Genomic DNA, 18756 nt, shown 5'->3' with positions numbered 1-18756 from the left:
CATGATCCAGAAAACTTTATCTAAAGGAATGTAGAAAATCAAAGCTACTTGACGTCAGCAGATGTAGGAGCTCAAATGAAAAGGTACAAAATGAGGGTACAGATGCAAAAACTCGCTTCACTTTAAACATTTTAAATGACCTGCAGCGCTTTTCACGGTATCAGGCCTAAAGAGTGTCTGGGCGAACACCGAACATCAAAGCATTGGTGAACACCAGTGCACAGTTCTAAAATTTCCAACAGCTTGAGAACACAACAGAAAATTACTGCTGTGAAGTAAAAGCTGTGTGGAATTGTTGTTAGATTAAGAGTCCTCCTGGTGTTCTTTACTTTGGGGTCATGCAGGTGAGAAGATGATGAGGTAACCACAAAAGGAGCAGAATCAGGTGTGCTCCTGCTGGACTCCTCCTGCGGGCAGGGTCTGCTGCAGCCTGGGGCTGGACAGTCTATGCCACTTGGATCTTGTTCTCTAGGACATGGAGCGTCTTCTACTCGACCGCACCTGCTTTCAAGAATATCTGAAAACGACGTCTTATCAACATGTTCACTTTCGCTGCTCTGATCAGGCCTCTCCAGTGTCTTAGAAGGTCCCCATGCCGCCCCGCTCTCAGGCACAACTCTGTTGGCAGAATTAAGTGTTCCCAATCTTTGAGAACGACGCTCAGAAGAAAGTAGGGAAGATGATTTAACAGGGTTCTCTTCAGTTTTAACAGCGGTTGCTGCCTGCTGCGCCTGAGATCCTGCCTGCTTTGTTCATTCCTTAACTGGCTGAGAAAACGAACCTAGTCAAGACCCCTATAAGGCAGAAGTTAGATAAAGGCAGCTGGGGTCGAAGCTCCCTGAAGCCTTCAGCTGAGAACTTGTCCTGAAATTGCGCTGACCAGGAAAATCACACATCAAGGGTTGTGGACGAATGAAAACGACCGAATTTCCTCTGAAAGGGGTTGGATGAAGATTGCTTGCTAGATTGGACTATTTCACGTGCGGAAGGGCGATGTAGGAGACCCCCTGTAGCCGCTCCTCGCTCCCTCGTATTCTTAGAACTAGGGTAGAGGAAAAAACACGCAAGGAGGTCCTCAGGAGCGAAGAGGCAAACATTGGTTTGACCCTTCGCCGTGGAAGTTAACTGACAACAGGAAGGAAGCTATTAACCCGGCTCCTCTCCTCCTCTCGCTCTGGTGACAGCCAGCAACTCCTCCTCCCAAGCTGAGACCTCGGAGAAAAAAAAAAAAAAAAAAAGCAAAGGAGCGCCTGGCTGCCTCGACTCCGCGCTCCTCTCCCAGGGGAGGAAGAGGGAAGAGAGGAGGGCGCAGCCTGAAGTCAAGTTCAGACAGTTTGTGACTGGAGGCTGGACGTCCAGAAGAGATTCCCGGGACTCCAGCATCCCCCTTTACCCCCCGCTGGCCGCCCAAGGCCGGCGTCCCCTAGACAAGCTTGGGTCACCCCCCTCTCTCCCCAAGTTTGAGCCGCCCGCAGGTGGTGCAAGCGCCCCAGCTCCCCGGCGCCCCCTGCCGGCGAGAGGGAAGGCCGCGGCGGCCGCGGAGCCTCTGGGCACAGCGCAGGGAGAGAGAGGGCTCGCGCGCCGGGAAGAAGCGGAGAGCTTCCCCGATGGTGCCGCCGCCTCCTCTGAGCCGGGGAGGAGCAGCCAAGGGGCAGCTGGGCAAGAGCCTGGGGCCGCTGCTGCTACTCCTGGCGCTGGGACACACGTGGACCTACCGAGAGGAACCCGAGGACCGCGACAGGTAAGAGCCACCTGCCCCAGCCCAGGACGGCGCCGGGGGCGCTCGGGGCGGGCTGACGGGGTGCAGATCGTCCGAGGTGGAGGATCCACGGGTCCCTGCGGGCTGGGTCACCCGCAGGGCGGCTAAGCTGTTCCAGGTGATCTCCATCTCTTGCGGGATCCGCCCTGACGCTCCCGGCTGTGGGTCGGGACGCTGGATGCCCTTCTCCGGACTTTGCCGTGCAGACTTCTTTGGCTTTTCCTGTCGCTGGGCGGTGGGATCGCCTGGGTCCGGGACGCTGCCCTGCCTCCTCCCCGCTGCCAGTAGCAGCCGGTGCGTCCGGACGCAGAGCCCGGCGCGAACTGCCCGACGCTCTCCCGCTGACCTCCAGCGGAGTTTCCTCTCCAGCTCCCCCTTTTCCCCCCACTTAGAGAAGTGTGCTCGGAAAACAAGATCACCACGACCAAATACCCGTGTCTGAAGTCTTCGGGCGAGCTCACCACGTGCTTCAGGTAAAGTCGGGGGCCCCGCGGATTCTGGAGAGACGGGCATCGCTGGCTGGCTGGCAGGGCTTTGGAGACGCTCTGGAGGACCCCTGTCTGTGCCCTGGTCGGGGTGGTGTAGGGTGTTGTGCTCTTGAGCCAGAGCAAAGCCCCTGAGCAATTGAGTTTGCAACCAGCGTGTGCTGAGATCTGCGACCACGTACGGTTCCGTGAAAAAGCTGACATAGGAGAGATTGGAGTGAAAAAGTTTGCAAATTGACGAGAACGGATTGGATTGTGAGTGTAAACTTGTCGGAGAGGAATGGCTTCCTGCTCATTTGCGTTTTGTTTTGGAAATACAAGGAAATACTTGGCACTTGGTTTGCTTTTGACCTTATGTTGGAACAGGCTGTCACGGTCTCTGTGGGCAAAATCGTGGCGGGGAGGATTGTGGGTGGAGGGGATGGTTGCTTTGAGTGAAAACAAACCCCAGGATCGTTGAGACTCAAGAAAAGCGATGGCCTTTAAGAAAGCGAGTTTACCGATCGACCTGGGAGGTTGGCGGCCCCTCAGAGTCTTGTTAAAGTGAAACACGTGCGGGGCGAGGGAACGGCGTGTAAAATGCTCGCCAGGTGATTCCTTGTGCAACAGGGGAACGAGAACAGGTGGATCCTAGCCCCAAAGGCTAGGCTCGAGGTTCCTTGCTTTCGGCCTTTTGGAGGGAACCGCTGGCTTGGTCTTTGAACCATTGGGTTCTGACACGTGTATCTCGAAATGTTGGTGGCTTTGCTGAGATTTTTTTATTTTTATGTTATTTTTTTAAAGGATGTTCTTTTTTTTAAGAAAAAAAAAAAAAAAAAAAAAAAAGACTTGAGCCATCTCTCCAGTCCCCTTTTCTGAGATTTTTAAGACGCTGTGCAAGGCGCTGAGTTAACACAATTATCCCAGACTGAGGACCTACTTGGGTGCTACAAAGGAAAACAGACCCCAGAAACGAACTCAAAGCCAGTCTGTCTTCACTATGCTGTGGCCAACCAGCTCATCCCACTGCTTTCTAGGCAGGGAACACCCCAGGCTCAGGTGTGAGGCTTTTCCAGGGCAGGTCAGTTGGGTTCTATGGAAGTAAAATCAGTTGTCTCCTGTTTTTAGGGCCAGCCATTGGCAACCAGGATGCATTGACATCAGCCACTTCACCTGTGTGAGCTCCAGATAGTGGGGAGGAGAGCCGAGCAGTGGCGGAGATGTGAGGGCTCAGTTGGCAGGAGTCGCCCAGAGCAAGCAAGGTCATCCGGCTAGTGGTGGCTTGGTAGCCCTGGCTGCAATGTTGCTTGCCGGGTTCCAGTCCCGTGTGTCACCCACGTGACCACAGTATTTCCCAGCACATGTTTTCCTATCATTTTCGAAGCATAAAGCTTCACATTTAACACGGAGCGTGGTCCTAAGATGGTTGGCTTGCTTGTTCAGTCCCTAAAGGTCAGACGCCGCATAAATCGGTGACAGTTACCGAGCGCATGTCAGGCTTTTAGAAACCTGCTTATTCTATTTGTTACGCGCTTTCTGCCAGCTTTCCCAGATTTCTCGAAGTAGTGTGGTATTTCGCTTACCCTAGCTCATTCAGAGCCATTAGCAGTGAGTCTTGGCGTGTGGGTTCACTAAACAGTTAACTCCATGAAACAGCCTGTTGGACCTCTCAAATGCTCTATCAAGAAAGAGAGTAAAAGATTTTAATCTGTATGATGGGAAGAGCTGTTTCAGCTTGAGAATCGCCATCCGCCACCAAGTACACTAATAGCATTGCTGTAGTACATTTTTTAAAGACAGGATCTCATTGTATAGCCCAGTCTAGTCATGATCTTTCTGCTCATCCAAAGTGCTGGGATCAAGGTGTAAACCACTACTGTGCATGGCTGGCATCGCTATAAATTTAATTTCTTTATGGAAGTCGAGTTCTGTGCACATTCTGTTAGCCTTACTCCATTTTTTTTTTGTGTGTGTGCTGTTTGAGACAAGGTATCGCTCTCTGTAGCTCAGGCTGGCCTCTGGCTTCAAATTCACGCTATCCTCTTCCAACCTCCCAGGTGTGTGGGCCACTGTGGCCAGATAGCTTTATAATTGAAGTCATTTGGAAGTTTCCTCATTTGGTTCTAGAGCTTCAAGAGTGACAGACTGCTGTGAGGCCCTGGGGTGTGGCCTGGGGTGTGGTCCTGTAGCTCCTTTCTTTTTCAAGAGTGGCCAGCTCATGACATTGCCTGGGTATCAGGTAGACTGTCAGACCCCCCCCCCCCCAGGCCTCTTCCACTGGATCTGTCTCTTTAATGAGGTGAGTGTTGAAGCCTGAGGAACGCCACATGGAAAGCAGGGTCTTCAAACCCCAGACAGGCTGTAAAAAAGTGCTTCTCAATCTAGGGGTCCGCAACCCCTTTGCCAAACCTCCATCTCCAGAAAATATTTACACTGCGATTCATAACAGGAGCAAAATTACAGTTGCGAAGTAGCAATGAAAATAATTTTATGGTTGGGGTTCACCACGACAGGAGGAACCAGATTGGAGGGTGGGTACATTGGGCAGGTTGAGAACCCGTGCCAATGCAGACGCTTTAGCTCCTCAGGAGCACGGAGGTGTCTGCAGCTGAGCGAGCAGCTAATGCTTCTTGGTCACCCTAAAAGGAGAACCTCCATCCAGAAAGCTCACTCTCCTGGGGTTCTCTCAAGCTGTAAACACTGTGGCAACAATCGGGAAATGGCTTAGAACTGGGAAAAAAATACCCCTTCTCCAGATATCTAGCAATGATTTTTAGCACATGAAAGGATTTAGAACTTGCTTGAAGGGACTTTTTTTTTTCTTTCTCCAAAAGTCATTGTTGGCATGTAGATTTGAACCTACATAAAAGGAACAGAGGAGCAAGATAAACCTGATTCATCACTGTGTGAAATTTAGAGGCTTTTGAGATGTGGGTTCAGAATAGTTTTTGTCCTGGACACCCATGTGTTCTCATGACTTCAGCTAAGCACCGCTAATCTGGTTTCCAGATATTAAATAACAACAGCCTGAAGACTCTGCTTTGGACTTGATACCGTTTCTGCGAGTTAGGCTTACACTGTCTCTGCTGCTTACAGCCACCTGTAGTTTTTCTATTATCTCAGTTCTGCAGAGTGGGAACGAAATAACTGGAGTGTCACGCCTAAGCTCTCACAGCTAACACACACTAGCACCTTGATTTGAATCCAGGTTTGTCTGACTTGAAGCCCTGGGCTCCTTCGTTATCTAAGAGGGGCCTACAGGTAGAAATGTAAGACTGAACTCAGATGGGTGGACATTTTGGCCAGTTCAGGGGAACACTAACACCCACAGTGACCTTCGTGGAGCCATTGCCCTTGAGATCTGTTTCCGACAGTTGAATTTAAAGGATCATATTACATATAAAATGGGTCCATGCATGGACAGCTTTCCTTCCTCGTATCTCCTTATCTCAATCTTGGATCCATATCACTAGAGTTTTTGCTGCCAGCGTGTGTATGGCCAAGCACCCAAAGTTTAAACACTTTTTGCATGAGTGCCCGTGACAGCTTAATGAGTCTAAAGCTAACATTTGCCCAGCATTATAATCAGCACAGGACAATCTCTCACCAGTATTTAAGATATCAGAGCCAGGGCATGATTTATCTGAAGTAGGGATTCGTGACAGCCAAGGCAAGCACGTAAAACAGGCACAGAAAGCCAGTATGGTACTGTCCTTCTGGAGCTATCATTATCATCGCCCATCCTTTCCTCTGCCACGAGTTGATTTTCCTTTTTCAAACCATGTAGTTAGAAAAGGTTGGTTTATCTTTCTTCTTGTTGTGTTTAATATCAGCAAAATGATGTGTTAATACATATACATAAATATATAAATATAAATATATATATATATTATATATATAATCAAGCCAGCTTTTATTGGGTGGGGCTATGCCTAAGCAACATTAACTGTTTTGATTCCTTGGTCAAAGACATATCTATTAAGAACTTAGAGCCCTTCTAGAGGATATTGACACATAAAAGAATAAAATACAGATAGTCTAACGGCTTGATTTTGGACAAAAGCCTTTGTAACTGGAGCCAGAACATAGTGGTTACGATGGAATCCTAAGCGGTGTCGTTCACACAGTACTAATGATGGGGAAGAGAAAGTAATAGCTAGGAATGGCTTCTCAGGCAAGAGAAGACTTGATGTTTCTCAAGGTGGCTCTCTACCCTAGACTGTGTCAGTGAACACAGTTGAGAAAACCATCTGTGATTTTGGTCTTAGTTCCTGAAGCTCCAAACAGAGGAGAGGCCTCCCCCCCCACCCCCCAGCTGCCCTGTCTTTGCCCTCTCTCTGGGGGAGTGCTCTAACTTAAGGTGACTCAGGTTCCCATGGGAAAAAAAAAATGACATGGGATCCAGAAACTTCCACTTTCCTTCAAGATAGTACAACCACGTCTCCAAACCCTGTGGGAACGTGGAGGTCCGTGTAGTATTTCTGCAGATGTGTTTACGTAGAACTTGTAGAGCAAGGGGGCTACTTAATTAGGGTAGCACTAAGGGATTGACGGCACTGCGTTTTTGGCTGAGGATCATCTGAGACAAGGCTGAGACATTGTCCTGGCAAGCTGCCGATTTCCCATTGGTGGCCTTGGTAATGTCAGAACACACACACACACACACACACACGGTCTCAAATGCATTGCTCCTCTTTGAATCTCAGCTCTAGTCATTCATTTTGTGACCTGAACCACTTCTTAAGATCCAGGCTTTCATTTTCCCCTTTGGAATGTACAGATCACACTAAGGACATTGAGGGCTGCTGAGCGTGTTGTAAATGAGTTGGCATTCGCGATGTGCTTTGAGAAGTTCAAGGTGCAAGGGAAGTGCCGAGCCAATGTCACTTCCTGTCACCCCTGCACCTCGAGTGTGGCATGGGGGTGGCTTGCAGAAGTTGTGCTGTGGATATGTACTGACCTCTGTGAATTTTATAATTGAGATGTAAAAAAATATATAATATTTTTATTAATTTTTCATTTCTTCATGTTCTGTGACCAAAATGTGTGGTGTCATCAACTGGGGTTTATTATTAAACAGCTCTAGGGGACGTTTTCCGTGCTTTGGCAGTGGGGTTTTATTTGGTAACCTGTGGCTTCTGGGAGGACCCAGTGGAGATTTTGAAGGTAAACCTAGACCAGACACGTCAGTGGTGTTTCTCTTCTGGTCACCATGCCTTGTTTCTGCATGCTTCTCTGAGTGTAGGGTAGCCCAGAAATCTAGTGATGTGGAAAAATGACACTGGGCATTTTTTTTTTTTTTTTGTGTATGTTGCAGCCCACTCTATTTGTGATTGCAGAGGGGTGGACAGCACAGCCAGGTTGAACTGGATGCAGACATCATGTTGGAGGACTAGAGAAGTTTGCTTTTGGCCCAGGGTCGTGGATGGTGGTCTCTGCAGAAATAAGACTTGAGATCTTTAGTCCATTGGGTTTTTCTTTTTTATTATTTTTTTTGCTCCCTCCTCTGCCTCCATCCTATGGCCCACATAGCTGAGGAGGAGGGGAGTTCTGCCAATGACCATGGTTCACATAGGACACGTGTTTCCCCTTTCAGGAAGCCTGCTTTCACAGCCATCATGAGCCACCATCAAGAAGGAAATGGTACAAAACTGGTAAAGAGTAGAACAGGGCCCGAATCACATCCAGGGAAAACGATCTTCCTTTCCGTGTGAAGCTGTCTACGACACTAGACTGTCAACCCTCTAAGGCCATGGATTATCTGTTCTCACATCCACAGCCATGACCTCACAAGCTAGCTCCATGCTTGGAAAAGAGTGGTCCGTTCATAAACACTTGTTCAGTGCCCAAGTGAATGACTGTCAGTGTGAAAAGAAAAAGACCAAATTCGATTTAAATGTATTAAGCATTTCGGGATTTCTCATGTATGTGTCCTGTGTCTTTCAAAAGCTGAGCGAGGGGCTGGCAGGCGGCTCAGTAGGTACACAACGCTAATGACTTGAGTTCAACTATTGGGACCCGTATGGTATGAAAGAACCAGTTCCTGCAAGCTGTTTGCTGATGACCACACATGTAACAGGAGCATGCCCTACACATGCACACACAAATGTTTAAACTAATAAAAGCTGAGACGTGAAAAAGTATTTAATTATTTAAAGGAGGTCTCACTGTATTATTTAGCTCAGGCTGGCCTTGAACTCAATGTCTTTCTATCTCAGCCTCCCAAGTTCCGGATTTATTGATGTGTTGCACCAAACCTAAAAGGAAGGCTGCTGTAGGGAAGAGATCAATCATTTCTTTGAAGCGATACAACTGTCTTCACTGCTTCCCAGCCAGAGCCGCTTCTCTGTCCTTGTTCCTGTGTTAGATATGCTGGATTCTGCTTACTACAGTTTGGTCTCCAACTTGCTATCCTAATTTGTACCCCAAAGTGACAGATGGACTACTACTTCCCATGTGATGCAGACACTGGTTTGAAGGGAAGGGAAGCAGCTTTGAGAGGGATCCATTTCTTTCCCAAAGGAACAGGCAACAGGAGGGCCAGCTGAGGGTGGTTGCCAAGGTGAGATTTTTGTATCGCTTTTCACACCTTCTCAGCTCACAGTTGAACTAGCCTGCCTCATGGCTGTGCTTTCATCACCGTGTCCTGGGAGATCCGATCTTCTCACTACTGATTGTTGCTGAAATGGCTGCTCCCTGGCTTCCTGTAGCTCACATCCCTTCATCTTTTCTAAATGAAGTTAGGGCAGCGCACCCTCTTTATCCTAGCTACTATGTTTTCTCAGGAGAAAGGTTTTCATTTCACTGTTTCCAAATCCATGTTCAGTTCTCCCAGATCTCCTGCTTCCTGCTCAGCTGGACCAGGATGCCCCTGTGAATGAGGGAGGTTGCTGCATTGTCAGGGCTGGGCAGTGAGGCTACAGAACAAAGCTCGCATTCTGTTCCATTTTCTCGCTTTTATTTTGGGGATGAGAAAGCAAAGAGCTATAACATCTGCAACTCCTCTTCTGCCAAGTTACCCCCTTTCTTTTTCTGCGAATCTATTTGCTAATTTTAAAGTCTTAGGCACTTAGCACTTTTCGTTTAGGCGGCACATGTCTGTTGGGGGCTAACATTGTGCCAATCCTGATTCTGTGCATGCAAAATACAACTGAAGGGAACAGGCAAACTTCTGTTCTGATGGGATTTACGGATTTTCATTTATCTTCTGGGAAAGGATGATTTAATATATTTTTGATGCACATCTGAGTAATGCCATATTTTCAGGACTACGACCTTGAAGTTTCTTATAGCCTGTATATATCTTTTTAGAAAAACAACAAACAAAACAACCCTTGCAGCTCAGCACAGACATGAAACTCCATGAATGGTGATGATTACATTTTTTTTTCTTGTCCTAACAGAAGTTAGCATGCACCACAAGTTTTTTTATTCTAACAATTTCAATAATGGAAAAGCATTATGAGAAAGCTAATTTTGGGCCATGTGACTGACAGGCAGATGGCAGCAACTGAATGGTCCAGCTAGGGGTAAATTAGTATATTGTTACCTTGGGTTTCATTACGGTGAAACCCAAGCTAGACTCAAGTATGTCTAACCTGAAGCCTGCAGGCCACGTTCAAACAAGGACAGCTATGAATTTGGCTCAACCCAGAATCATGAGTTTGCTTAAGACAAGAGATTTTTGTTTTTGTTCTTTCTTCCTTTTTTTTTTTTTTCCCTGAGAGTTTCTGTGGCAAGCCTTCCCATATCAGGTAGCCATCACTCACATAGTTGTTCAAATACATGTCAAAATCAAGCAGCAGGGCCAGAACTGTCTTTGAGTTGCCTGGGTAGCTTGTTTGCCTTCCTTCATTATTGGCTTGCATGTCAATCACAGGCTCTGATTGAAAGCACCCTTCCGTACATGTGATAGTTTAGTTTTGAGTTTGTTTTGAGTTTCTCACATTCAAGATAAAATGCTAATTATGCTTTTTAAAATGTACCTATAAACACAGTCATTTTCGATGAAGGCTAGACCTAGTCATAATTTTATTTGAAAATCTATTTTTAACTTTTTAAATTTTTATTAATTACACTTTATTCACTTTGTATCCCCCCATAAGTCCCTTCCTCCTCCCCTCCCGATCTCACCCTCCCACCCCCTTCTTCACCCATGCCCCTCCCCAAGTCCACTGATAGGACAGGTCCTCCTCTCCTTCCTCCTGATCTTAGTCTATCAGATCTCATCAGGAGTGGCTGCATTGTCATCTTCTGTGGCCTGGTAAGGTTGCTCCCCCCTCAGGGGGAGGTGATCAAAGAGCAGGCTAGTCAGATTATGTCAGAGGCAGTCCCTCTTCCCATTACTATGTAACCCTCTTGGACACTAAACTGCCATGGGCTACATCTGTGCAGGGATTCTAGGTTATCTCCATGCATGGTACTTGGTTGGAGCATGAGTCTCTGTGAAAGACCCCTGTGTTCAAATTTCTGTTTCTGTTGCTCTCCTTGTGGAGTTCCTGTCCTTTCCAGATCTTACTATTTTCTACTTCTTACATAAGATTCCATACACTCTGCCCAACAGTTGGCCATAAGTCTCAGCATCTGTTTTGATAGCTATTTGAAAATCTTAATTTGTGTGTGTGTCTATATCTGTCTGTCTATGTCTGTGTGCATGCATATGGACGATAGAGGACAACTTGTAGAACTCAATCTTTCTTCCTCCGTCTAGGTCTTGGGGATCAAACTCGGGTCATCAGTCTTGGCTATAAGCACCTTTATTCACCAATTCATCCTTAGTGTTATTTCTATCTCTCCTCTCTTTTCTTCCCTCAATCAAAGTACCCCCATAGTCCTCATTTCCCCTTTCATATTACCTGTGTCTTGCTAATTCCCTCTCTAGTGCTTTTTAGACAGCAGTCTTGCTGTGTAGGTCATATGTAGCCTGAACTGACCCCAAACTTCTGAAAACTGCAAGATTAAAAAAAGAGAGAATGGCTCAGGGGCTGGAGAGGTGGCTCAGTGGTTGAGAGTGCTTGCTGCTCTTGCAGAGGGCCCAGGCTGAGATCCTATTCCCTGATGTCTATCCGCTCATAGCTATCTGGAGCGCTAGTAAGATCTCATACCCTCTTGTCTCCTCAGCCACCTGCACATATATGCACACAGATACACACATACACATAAATAACATTTATTTTGGAAATAAATGATCATCTCTCCCCCTCCCCACCACCTCTGTCCAACTCCCCACCCTAACCCCGCTACCCACCTACCCCCTGACATCACTATCATTAATCCCTTGTGTCAGTCAGCGTCAACCCTTATATGTATAGAATGTAGAGTCACCTAACAGGCTATAGGCCATCTATGTGTGGCCACATTGGAGAAGAGAAATGACATTATATGCATGTAGGAAAAGTGATATATTATACATGTATGAAATTTTATCTGTGGTATCTGTAAACAAAATTTTACGATTTGTTAGGGAGTTTAGGAGAAGAAAGGATGCTGGGAGCAGAGTGTCAGTCTCATTGGCAGAAACTAGGCTGGGCAAAGTGTCCAAAACAGATGTCGGAACCCTGCCAGCAAAACTAAACAAAATCCATCACTTACAGGCGCCCTTTAATAGAACGGTCTGTCATCATATACTCTTTGATTTCTACGGGTGATACTGTCCACTGTGGTGACTTCCAGTTATCTATAAAATCAATTTACTTTCAGCAATATAACTGAAGAAGAAAATATTACCTAAAATGGTATAGCCCATGGTATTTGTGGCTTTTGCTTCTATGGACCCTCTCCAGGATGGTACCAGATGTTGGAGAGTATGATCTGCCCTAGCCAGTTACAGCAAGATATCACCCATAGAGATGAAGACACTGGAGTCCTGGCCCTGACTCACTGACTCAGAATTCGCATTTGGACAAAGCCCCTTGGTGTCCCCAATCAGGCTCTAAGGTCTAAGCCTCACTGCATCACTGTAGCCCCATCTCCCACTTGGCTGTCAACTTCTACTTGCAAGGCAGGCTGGCTATGACTGCACATTGGAAAGACTTGAGCTGAGTGAGGACCCCAGCATTCAGGCTGTGGTTCAGAGGTGCTATTTTATTGTACAAACTCTGGAGGTGGGTAGGAGGCCCAACTTCAGTATATTCGACCACCATGGAGCTTCAAGCATAACATAACAGCAAACCTACTTCAGCGGACCCTGGGGAAAGAGTCTGGTTCTCATGTGTGTAGGTGTGAAGTCTAGGCCCCTCTCATGATTTTAGCAATGACTGCAAGGTTGGGAGCCTCAGTGGAAACTTAGGCTAGAGCGTGTGTTAGTCCCACCATGCTGGAGTCTCTTTTCCCTCATCACTGGGTCTGCTGTTAGCCCTCGCATCTGCTTTCTACCATTTGCTGGAAGGGTTGAGGGTAGTCGGGGCTGTGTGTTGGGTTGAGATGGATCAACTGGACAACATTCTTTATAAGATCTTCGAGTTTAAGCTGATCAGATCCAAATCCCATGCTTCAAATTCCATCCTTTTCCACTTCATGTTGAGGCTCTTGGCTCGGGGTCTGCAGCTACTTGGTGACCTTTGGTGCATAGGAAAAAGTTTTGCTTTGTTGCTGAGCTGCATGAGCCTTTTCAAGATATAAACACAGCTCGGAGTAATACGAATGAAAGCTATAGTGTCAAGCTGTGTTATTCTTTCCTCGCGAGAATCAAACAAAAACACTGTCTTCCACATGGTATGTGCTACTGAAGTTCTCTTTCCATTAATCTGTAGCCATACTGCTCTGAAGTCTTGCCTTCTGGCGGAGGAGCCCAAGGCCCTCAGGCCCAGCAAACACAGGGCTGGCTGTAGGCTTTAGTTAGCTTCCTGCAACATAAAGCAATGCATTCTGCACTTTGGGTATTTCAAATGCAAGCTCTATTTCTAATTGGTCTCGAAGACTGTGCGCAAGCGCACAGCTACACAGCAAGTGTTTCATACACAGCAACTGCATGTTCAGTTGCATCTTTTTTTTTCAGTGTTATAACAGTTTTTTTCTGACAAAATCATAGAGATTTATTTATTTATTTAAGTCAAGAAGTCAAAGAAATGTAGTTGTACCTTGTTACAGAGGTGTCTGATATTCTTCCTAAGGGATTTCTTTGAATTTAAGGCTAGAGAAATAAGGATTGGTTCCTAAGTGAACTTTGTTTTAAATAATGTCTATTTTTTATATTTAATTTTTTTTTAAATGTATGTTGGCATTTTGCCTAAATATGTGTCTGTGTGAGGTGTCAGTTTCACTGGAACTGGGATTACAGACAGCTGTGAGTTGCCATGTGGGTGCTGGGAATTGAGCCCAGGTCCTCTGGAAGAACATTCAGTGCTCTCAACTGCTGATCCCTCTCTCCAGCCCCAACCTCTGCATTTCAATACAATATCAGAGTTTGGTATACATAGTACAATCACCGGGACAGGTGCATAAAGCAAAAATAGGAAGCAACTCAAGTGGATGTCTGTATAAGTCAGGATTCTCTAGAGGGACGGAATTGATAGATTGACTCTGTCTGTTATCTATGGATGTATGCATATCTATGTGTGTATGTACGTGTCTATATGTGCATGTATGTGTTTGTCTATGTATGTATGTATCTAATTATCTATCTATAGGAGGTTTATTAGAGTGTCTTACAGGCTGTGGACAAGATAGTCCAACACTGGCTGTCTACCGGCAAAAAGTCGAAGAATCCAGTAGTTGTTCACAGGACTGGGTGTGTCAGCTGGTCTTCAGTATACTCTGGAATCTTGAAGAAGGCAGCTTTAATACCAGTGAGGGAATGAATGAACTTGTTAGCCAGAGTGAGGGCAAGCAGGGAAAGAACAAGAGCTTCCCTCTTCCACATCCTTTATATGGACAGGCACCAGAAGGTTTGACCAGATTGAAGCTGGATCTTCCCATCATGCAAGACCTAGATTTAGGGTGGGTCTTCCCACGTCAGATAATCCAGTCAAGCAGTGGAAGAAGATCCAGGCAATCCTGATGAGACTTGATAAGCTATGAACAGATGGTGGGGAGGAGAACTCCCCTTTTCAGTGGAGTAGGGCAAGGGGATATGGGGGAATAGGGAGGGAGAGACTGGGAGGAGTTGAGCGAGGGGGCTACTATTGGGATATACAATGAATAAACTGTAAAAAAATAATAATAATTAAGGGGGAAAAAAGGAAAAATCCCTCACAGATGTACCTAGCCACTTGACTTTTAGTTAATTCTAGGTATAGTCAAGTTGGCCATCAGAATAGCCATCCCAATGTCAGACAGTTGTGTATATCCTGGTTAAGCTCCCAGGGATCCTAAACTTTGGGAAAGCACATTTGCAAGTCTTGAAACACCTGTGGATTGTAATTAGAGGAGCCTACAATTGAGGGCCACAGAAAAGGGCACCTGGCCTGTGTGGAGGGGCTCTGGTGGTCCCCCTGCCATTCTGCTATCCTGGGGCAGGCACCAGGAGCTGAAATTTGTGTACCTCTATTAGTGTGCTTCTAGCGTGAGCTCTCCAGTATCTCCCATTCCCATCTAACACCCCCCCCCTCACAGTCTCACTGCGTTTCTCAGGATGGTGTTAAACAATAGAGCCCAAACAATGTTCGCACCTCAGTCTCCTGACTGGCCAGAACTACAAACATGGCCCAACACGCTGAGCTATTGCCTATCTAAAAAACAAAAAGAAATTTTTTTGTCCAGCCTTTTTAGGGCAACTAACTCCATCATTAAAAAAAAAAATAAGCAACAACGAATGCTGGAGCAGACAAAAGGGAACCTGTATACAGTATGGTGGCAATCAGTGTGGAGGTTCCTCAGAAATCGGAATATGACCCAGCTACCCCATTCTTGGGTATTGCCTCAGAGTCGGCAAATCACAGAGATGCTTGCACATTGGGTTTCCTGGTGCTCTGTCTGCCCACTTGTGATGGCTGTTACAATGTTCCCTCCTCTCTGCCTCTCAAGTCTCATGATTTTTCTTCCCCATCTCTTAAGATCTCTTCTCCCCTATGCTTTCTTTCATGCTTTCCTTTCCTAATCACGACGTTGATATCTGCTCATGGCGAATTTTGCATGCCATGGCACACAGTTCAGTGGCTGACATTCCCCTGCAGGCTCAATCCGCCGGGTTAGCAGCCGCCAAGGGGCTGGGTTTACTGTTCCTGGCCTTGTCTGTGTGGATGTGGGCAGGTGTACTTAGTCACTACTTACGAGTAGTTTTCTTTTCTTTTTTAAAAATTTAACAATAAAGAGAGGTTAGTTATTGTGTGGGGTGGGCGCCACGTTTTTGGAGCAGGACACCCTTTGGTAACAGGGTAGGTATGCATGATAATTCATCTGTTCAGCTCAGAACTCACTGTAAGGAAATGAGCAAATATGGAGGGCACTAACCTTGATGCCTTAATTTTTAAAAGCTATTATATTGAAAAAGATTTTTATTCCTTGAGAATTTCACACATGTTTAGGTTTTAAACTTAAGTGCCAATTTCATGTACACTTAGAACATCACAGCTATAGGTTCGGCATTACCATGGTCTAAAAATAGAAAAAAATGTTGTACCTGTACTGAAAATGTAGTTTTGTTCCTTGAACCGAATGGTGTAACAACCATTTATTTAGCATTTTCACTGAACTAGGTAATAATAATAGCTAGATCACTTACAATACAGTTAACGTACACAAGAAGACGTACTGCCTTATCCTCATATGCAAATACAATGTCACTTCTTGGAAAGAACTTGAGCATCAATGGATTTTGACTTTGGGGCAGGGATACTGACTTCATTAAGGTGAGCCCTGAGATGACCTAGCCTACCCAGATAGCGACTTGCTGAGCACTTGGGAGGCATGCTCCTAAGTGTTTTACCATTTCACTCCTGTGAAGGTTGTGGCTTTCTGGGTTCTCTGATGCCCTTGGGCTCTGGGCTCTGTCTCTAAACCTCGGGAGGGTGGCGGAGCTTTAGATTTGTTTCTAGGGCTGACAGTCTGACTGATCACTCACTCCTTTTCAGAGGGCGGGGTGAACGGAAGTAGGCTTTGTTTACAGCACCCAGGGATTAGCTGGACGTCAAGGCGAGCCTCTTGGCTGTGAAGACACTGAAGGAGGCTCTGACACAGTTATCTCCAGTCAGCTTTAAAGCAAGATGCCATCTGCGACTCAGATGCTTTTGAAAGTTTCTTACCCTAAAAGGCTGTGAAATTAGAAAAAAGACAACAGTAAACCAAACCAAAAACCAAACCAAACCGCTACCACCACCAAACCCAACAAAGAAGCCCTTTAACTTCCCAGGCATCTGCATTTGCCAGCAGGCTCCAGGCCTGCTGAAGGCTAGTGATTTGTGAACACAGGCTCGATTTTTCTGTGTTTGTGGATGTTCTCGACTTCCCCATCTGCCTACCTTTCTAAACTCAGGCTGTTCCATCCTCCCATGGAAGAGAGGTGTGAAACATGCTCAGTGGTGAGCTGCTGTCTCACAGCAGCAGCTCCTTAAAGGAGAGAAATCACTCCGATTGATCTGGCAAAGCTCTTGCTAGTGAAGTGGGAAGCTGCATGGGCTGAGCAGCCTCGTAAAACACCCTTCCCATCCTTTATGCAAATGTCCTGGGCTTTGTTGTATTTACCTATTTTTTTTCTCCTTAATTGCAAACTGACATTTCAACATGTGTAAAACCTCTCAAATTTATTTACCTTATAGGGCAAAGTAACTGCCTGTAGACTCTATAGACCTCTGGAGAAGCCCATGGAGCACAGCGGAGCCTCGGGACTCCCTGCTTCTATTACTGCCCAGTCTTTGGAGCCCTCAAGAGAAATGGTGAAACAACACAGTTAGCTATATCGTTTTGCTACACCGGATTTAAGCAAACAAACAAACAAACAACAAACAGAAAACTCCTTTTCTCCCAGCCAGACTGTCGACATAGAACAGGGCTACTCTTGACTTGCCCAGAGAGCTGTCGGGTTTGCTTTTTTGAAAAGAACTTTCACCAAGCACTCTGCTCTCTATCAAGTTTCTCATTTAGTCAGCAGTCTCCTTTCCTGGAAGCATTTTCACTGCTTGGGGTTGGATGATGGATGACAGTGAATATCCAGAAGCCTTTGCTTTCTGTGTGTTCTTAATATGCATCATGGTCTTAAGAGTTACTGTGACAGTAAAGAAAAGGTGGCCGTATTTTCTCTCAAAAGGCAGATTTTTATTTGTTGTATTTTAATGGATGTATTTGTATGTCAGTGTTTGTGTGTGTACAAGTGTAAACATATGAATGCCCAAGGTTAACATTGGGGTTCTTCTTGTCCACAAATGTATATTTTTATAAAAGGTTTATTAATTTTTTAAATTGTATGTTTGCATATGGGTCTGTACACATAACTTCAGGTGTCCCTAGAGGCCAGGAGAGGGAGTCTGATCTCCTGGAGCTGGAATTATAGGCAGCTGTGGGCTAACTGACCTGGGTGCTGGGACTCCGACTCCGACTTGGCTCCTCTAGAGAGCACTATGTACTTTGTAAATGCTGAGCCACTTTGCCAGCCCAAACGTGGCTTCTTCTCACAGAATTTCAAAAGCGTCCCTGTAACGGTGCGCAGCGCAACCTTAATGTCGACCAAGAATTTGCTGCTTGTTGCGTATATTTGCCAAGGCATCCTGGAGCCAGTCATAGACAGGGGTGCTTCCTCAGCACAGCAATTTCAGGGTCTATTTAAAAGGAAGCAGAATGTTCATACATTACTAAAATGTCATTATCACTCTCCAGCCAGTACAAACTCCATTTCTCAATATTTCTCCACAGATAAAACGGGTTTGGTGAGATATTTTTCTGAAGACCTGCACAAACAGAATGTCTGTCCTCACTAATAACTCTGTATTTTAACAGACTGTACTTAATTCTGAGCCAGATTTTCTAGAATGGAGATACTATATACCACGTACTGGCGTGCCACACCGGAGCACTGATAGCTGAGAGGCTCTCTGTATACCCAGATACTCCAGGACAAGCAGCTACTGTTTATGTTGGTTTCAAGAGAATTTAGGTGTAAGAGTCCTTTACCTCAAAGCAGTCCCATACATTTGACCTCAAAGCCAAAAACATCACATGACAGGGTATGTTCTGCTACAAAGTATAGCTTTTAAGCATAAGGACTTCAAATATGTTCACCCCCTAAGATTTTTAAAGAGAAGCTAACATTAACTTCTGTATAATTATATGACTATAGTTATATAGTTACCATCACAACATTATAGATCTTTTTATTTATATATACTTGAAGTATAAATGAGTATTTTTTCAACTGTCCATAGCCTCTCACCTAGAGGTAGGCTTTATGAACGCTTCTCTTGTCACTGCTACAATTTTTGACTAGCTTGATCTTCTGCAGGCACCATAATACCAAAACAATAATAGTTTTTCCCTCTAGGGCCTGTGATCGCCCCAACCATGGGCTTTTGAGCACATTTATACCAACTGTTTGTGATCACCCTTTCTCTTTCTCTCTCTTTCTCTCTCTCTCTCTCTCTCTCTCTCTCTCTCTCTCTCTCTCTC

The 18756-nt window shown here is 45.7% G+C and overlaps 1 protein-coding gene across 1 annotated transcript in view; it reads left to right on the top strand.

Annotated features, from left to right (window-relative positions):
• Positions 1–1552: 1552 nt before the first annotated feature.
• Positions 1553–18756, top strand: part of Ccbe1 (collagen and calcium binding EGF domains 1) — a 254015-nt gene continuing 236811 nt past the window's right edge. Inside the window, exons 1-2 of the mRNA XM_055622989.1 lie at positions 1553–1741; positions 2152–2232. Coding sequence (XP_055478964.1) covers positions 1608–1741; positions 2152–2232 — 215 coding nt within the window. The 5' untranslated portion in view covers positions 1553–1607. The remainder of the gene's footprint in view (positions 1742–2151; positions 2233–18756) is intronic.

Source organism: Psammomys obesus, unplaced genomic scaffold (assembly GCF_907164565.1).
Source record: "Psammomys obesus unplaced genomic scaffold, mPsaObe1.curated_primary_1811, whole genome shotgun sequence".
Lineage (NCBI taxonomy): Eukaryota > Metazoa > Chordata > Mammalia > Rodentia > Muridae > Psammomys > Psammomys obesus.
This window is presented reverse-complemented; position numbering and strand designations above follow the sequence as displayed.